At 39.8% G+C, this 5299-nt stretch overlaps 1 protein-coding gene across 1 annotated transcript in view; it reads right to left on the bottom strand.

Moving 5' to 3' along the window:
- Window positions 1–2246: 2246 nt before the first annotated feature.
- The window catches only part of Taf15 (TATA-box binding protein associated factor 15), a 39155-nt gene continuing 36102 nt past the window's right edge, over window positions 2247–5299 (bottom strand). Inside the window, exons 13-16 of the mRNA XM_005349356.2 lie at window positions 4633–4714; window positions 4457–4545; window positions 3857–4331; window positions 2247–2567 (exon numbers count right to left, since the gene is read on the bottom strand). Of these exons, the coding sequence (XP_005349413.1) occupies window positions 2528–2567; window positions 3857–4331; window positions 4457–4545; window positions 4633–4714 (686 nt within the window). The 3' untranslated portion in view covers window positions 2247–2527. The remainder of the gene's footprint in view (window positions 2568–3856; window positions 4332–4456; window positions 4546–4632; window positions 4715–5299) is intronic.

Raw genomic sequence — 5299 nt, forward strand, 5'->3', positions numbered from 1 at the left:
AGTGCTTAAAAGAATACAGTGTCCGTGTAATTATTTAGGGTATAAAGCTAGCCGTGCGGGCAGCGGGGTGCTGGGGAGCAGCCCCACCACTCATATTACAACAACCTAGAGTGTTAATTTACTTACTTTAAAATAACAAAGATTTATTATGTATACAGCATTCTGCCTGCATATATGCCTGCAGGCCAGAAGAGGGCACCAGATCTCATTACAGATGGTTGTAAACCATCATGGGGTTGCTGGGAACTGAACGCAGGACCTATGGAAGAGCACTCAGTGCTCTTAACCTCTGAGCCATCTCTCCAGCCCCTATTTTTATTTTGTGTAAGTGAATACCAGTGTGTGGGGATATCTGCGGAGAACAGAAAAGGGCATCAGATCCCTTGAAGCTGGAGTAAAGAGGTAGTTGTAAACCACGTGAGGTGGTTAGGAACTTGAACTTGGGTTCTCTGAAAAAGCAGCAAGTGATCTTCATGGCTGAACTATCATCTATCATCTGTAGACAGGATCTTTTATTTTATGTAGCCCTGGTTGGCTCTGAACTTATGATCCTCCTGCTTCAGCCTCCCAAGTGCTAGGATTAAATGTATCGCCACACACAGCAGCTTTTCACTTCTTGAAATTCTCTTCCCAGTATTAAATTAACTCAGATGGACAAAATTCATGTTTTCTCACATGTAGGCACTAGTTCACAAGGTGCTTACTGTATGTAAGTGGGAGTATTGGTATGGGTTATGAAACTAGAGACCACAAGATGTAAAAAAAAAATCCTTCTTCCCTCGGGTTTCATTGGCCACAGAAGTTATTTCTTAGTTTCAGGATCCTCTTCTGCTCATCTTTTAAATGTGTCTGAGTTGTCCTAAAATCTGTCTTCCCCAAACTAATTACTTTGGGTGCTTTTAAAAACGCCCAGGCTTCACTCAGGTATGTTTGGAGTAGAGCCTAGGTATCTTTATTCTAAAAAATTTCTAGCTTTTGTATACAGCTAACATGGAAAACAACTGCTCTAGGCAACTTTAATTTTATCTATTATTCTCAACTCCCACTTACTAGTTGATCGATAATTTGCAAATATGTGTAATGAAGATACTACAAAAAGTGATGTGGAAATGAGTAAGTGTGGACAGTATTTTAGATAAAATGGCCAGGAAAAATGAGGAAGAAAATGGTAGACCATAATCTAATGCAGTACTGTAAAAGGAGTAAGCCATATGAGTATCTGAAAACACTATACAAGGATGTACATAGGTACTGAAGCAGAAGCCTATTTGATATGACCAAGAATTATAGGGCCAAAGACTGAGATGTAACTCAGTGATAAGAATGCTTGCCCAACATGAATAAAGCTCTTGGGGTCAATATTGCCACCCTTAAAAAAAATGGAGAGATGATCACATTGGCTGAACAAAATAAGCATGAGGTTGTTGAGAAAGACAAATCCTGTAGGATCTTATAAACTGGGATGAGGAATTTAGATTACAGTCTATATGGAATATAAAGCAATTCAAAGAGGGGCTGGAGAGAGATGGCTCAGCAGTACAGTAAAGAGTGCTTACTGTTCTTGTAGAAGATCTGGGTTTGGTTCCCAACACCCAAATAGCAACTTGCAAAACTCAAGTTCTAGGGGATCCAAAGCCCTCTTCTGATTTCCACAGGCTCCTCTGCACATGCGGTACAGACATATACACATAAAATTAAGTATTACAAAATTAGGGTCACTAAAATTAAAATCATTAAAAAATACTGGCATACATTATTCTAACATCTTTACATCATTTAGTTGTGTAGGGAGATTTGTGAACACACTATTGCAACTGTCAGAAAGAGACAAATGTAGCTTGTTATCAGAACTGTCAAGAGTATAGATGATTTTAGGTATTTCTGAAGGTAGAATGAAAATGGCCTGTATACATACTGGATGTAAGTTAGAAATCAAGAAATTCTAAGTTTTAATCTGATCTGACCTGGGTTGGGCTGGTAAAGACATTAGGTTAGGAAGACTAAGAAAAAGATGTTTTGGAAGATCAAATATTCTATTCAGTACTTGTTAAGTTTAAAGACTGGAATCTTAAACTCAGGTGATTCTGACTCTCAGTCATCCTAGAGAACCACTATTCTAAACAATAACTAATAGTTGGAAATAACAAATTATACTTCCATTTACTTAGGTAGTAGTAATTTTCTAATTTGGTAGGGTAACTTTGCTGTGACTGAGTCCTAAGTGTGATAAAATAATGCACTCAATGTCCACAAAAAACAAGCAGCTTTTATTGCAGTATTACAAAACACTTTCCATTTTGGCAATATTTTACAACGCACTTTAAGGGTTGGGAAAGAGAAGGTGGAAAACTAAAAAGGAAAATTTCAATGGACATTTCTAAAAGGAAAACTGTCCCCAGCCCTCCCACCCAAATAAAAACCCAAATGTCAATTTCACTACCCAAGAGGCCATGAGGAAAGCAGCAGGCAAACTCTGACAGTTTCACTACGGATCATGTCAGAGACAAAGGAATACTCAAAACAGTCATCAGTACGGTCGGTTGCGCTGATCATTTCTGTAGTCGTTTCTAGGGATGAAAAATAAAGAAACAAACTAAATTCTAGGGTTTTAAACCAATGGAACATCAGTTATTTCTTCAGAGTACTGGTGGCCTATACCAGCTAGATACTTTCTATAAAAGTTGGCAAGCTCTTTATTTCTGTAACCCAAGAAAGTATTCTTTTTTGAGGCAAGGTCTCTAAATAGCCTGGCTGTCCTGGAACTATGAGATCAGGCTGGCCTCTTTTTTTTTTTTTTTTTTGGGGGGGGGGGAGTGTGAGAGACACAGATTTTCTCTTTGTAGCTTTGGAACCTATCCTAAAACTCGTTCTGCTGACCAGGCTGGACTCAAATTCAGAGATCCACTTGCCTCCTGAGTGCTGGGATTAAAGGCATGTGCTGTGACCACCTAGCTCAAAAAAGTTTTCTTAGTAAATATAATTCATCACTTTTAAGACTTACAAAGTTTCTTAAAGAGGCCTTGTTATCGATCAACTCTAGTAATTTTCCACCTAGACCAAGGACTACAAAACCACTGTAAATACTTTCAATTGTCTACTAAGCCAATAATCCAAGTATCTACTATGGCACAGAACTTTGGCAGAGTAAATAAGCAAACCTTTTAAATTTACATTTCATGTATGAGTTCTGTATCTGTCACTTACCATGTATGTAATCTCAGAAAAGTTACTAAATATCTGACTCTGTTAGGAGACTGACAGAAGGACTAAAGTTATATAAAGACACTACAGTATTGGACACACCAAAGTTTGTGATAATTTAAGCTATAAGTAATACTTAACAGTTATACAATGCTTTCTATGGGCAAGCAAATATTACAATCTCATATAACTCTACAAAGTAGGTATTATTTGTTCCACTGTACAGATGAGGCTATTGATGCTCTAAAGGGTTTTAGAACTTGCCTACAGTCACATTAAGATGTGGAGCAGAGGCACAGCAGTTTGACAATACTACATGTAAATACTATGCTAATTCTCACTACCTTATACTACCTCAAGCAAATAAAGGAACTTGAGTAAGGAACAAGTGCAGGGTTTGAAAATCCTCCAAGATACTCTTAATTTAAATATTATCAAGTTATCTTTTCACCCCAACTTTCTTTAGCCATGAGAAAAACAACAAAGATTTATTAATTTGTAAAATAAAACCAAAATTTGAACTTATTAAACACAGAACTAAACATTTTTCTGAAAGATATCAATTGGAATTAAAGAAGAAAACAAAAAATGGCTTGAACCCTAAAACCTAGAAGCAGTGGGACAAAAGAGTTCGCAAGTATACCTGAATACTCACCTTCCTCCCATTTTGCCGCCATAGCCACCTCGATCTCCTCCATAACCCCCACCTCGGTCTCCTCCATAGCCACCACCACCTCGGTCTCCACCGTAGGCGCCACTGCTGCCACCACCTCCACCACCACGGTCTCCTCCATAGCCTCCCCGGCTTCGGTCTCCTCCATATCCTCCTCGATCACCTCCGTAGCCGCCTCGATCACCTCCGTAGCCGCCTCGATCTCCTCCATAGCCACCCCCTCGGTCTCCACCGTAACCACTCCGGTCTCCTCCATAGCCACCTCCTCTATCTCCTCCATAGCCACCTCCTCTGTCCCCACCATAGCCACCTCCTCTGTCCCCACCATAGCCACCCCCACTTCTGTCTCCACTATAACCACCCCCACTTCTGTCTCCACCGTAGCCACCTCGGTCTCCACCTCTGCCCCCACGACCTCTGTAGCCCCTTTCTCCACCGTAGCCTCTCCCCCGGAAATCTGCAAGGTAAAATTATAAACCAGTAAGGCCAGTATTAATAATATAAAGCCTCCCCAATGCTAGTTAGAAGACAAACAACTTATACATGCTGTTAAATGACTGACTAAAGAAAGAGTTGGCCTACCTCCCCCTGACTGACGAGAGTCCTCTGGTCTAGGCTCATTGCACTGATTGCAGGAATTCCTTCGAGCAAAGTTCATATTTCCACATGACCTGAAGGAGGGAAATAAAATGTTCCTAAGTCTCCAATAAACCCTTCAACTCTGTCTCTACACCCACTAAAGTAAATGACATGCTTACGGATTAGGGCAAACCCAGTCCCCATTCTTGGGGTCTCCACCTCGACCCTGAAAACCTCCACGGCCTCTATATCCTCCACGGCCTGGGGAAAGGGGAGAGATAAGATAGAAGCGAAAATTCAGCAGCAGACATTAACAATATACAGGCATAACACCAGATGAAAGAAATAAGTGCCCATTAATACCTGGACAGATAACTTCAAAATTAATTTCCATTACAGCAAGACTTAGAGGTTTCACTTAAAAATACAACAAATGTTAATAACAGACCTGAAAGACATTACAATATAAATACTATAGGAAAAACCCTTCAAAGTCTGTTTTTCTTAATAGTTGATATAGTTTAAAAATCCCAGTCATAAAAATTAAATTTAAGTAGTAAATTCCAAAGTTGAGAAAATAGACCCATTTAAAAAAAAAAAAATCCGGTGGTGGCGCACGCCTTTAATCCCAGCACTTGGGAGGCAGAGGCAGGCGGATCTCTGTGAGTTTGAGACCAGCGCCTGGTCTACAAGAGCTAGTTCCAGGACAGGCTCCAAAAAAACCACAGAGAAACCCTGTCTCGAAAAACCAAGAATACACATTAGAGTACTACTCAGCAGTAAAAAACAATGACTTCTCAAATTTTGCATGCAAATGGATGGAAATAGAAAATACTATCCTGAGTG

The sequence above is a fragment of the Microtus ochrogaster genome, chromosome 7 (assembly GCF_000317375.1).
Source record: "Microtus ochrogaster isolate Prairie Vole_2 chromosome 7, MicOch1.0, whole genome shotgun sequence".
NCBI classification, from domain to species: Eukaryota; Metazoa; Chordata; class Mammalia; order Rodentia; family Cricetidae; genus Microtus; species Microtus ochrogaster.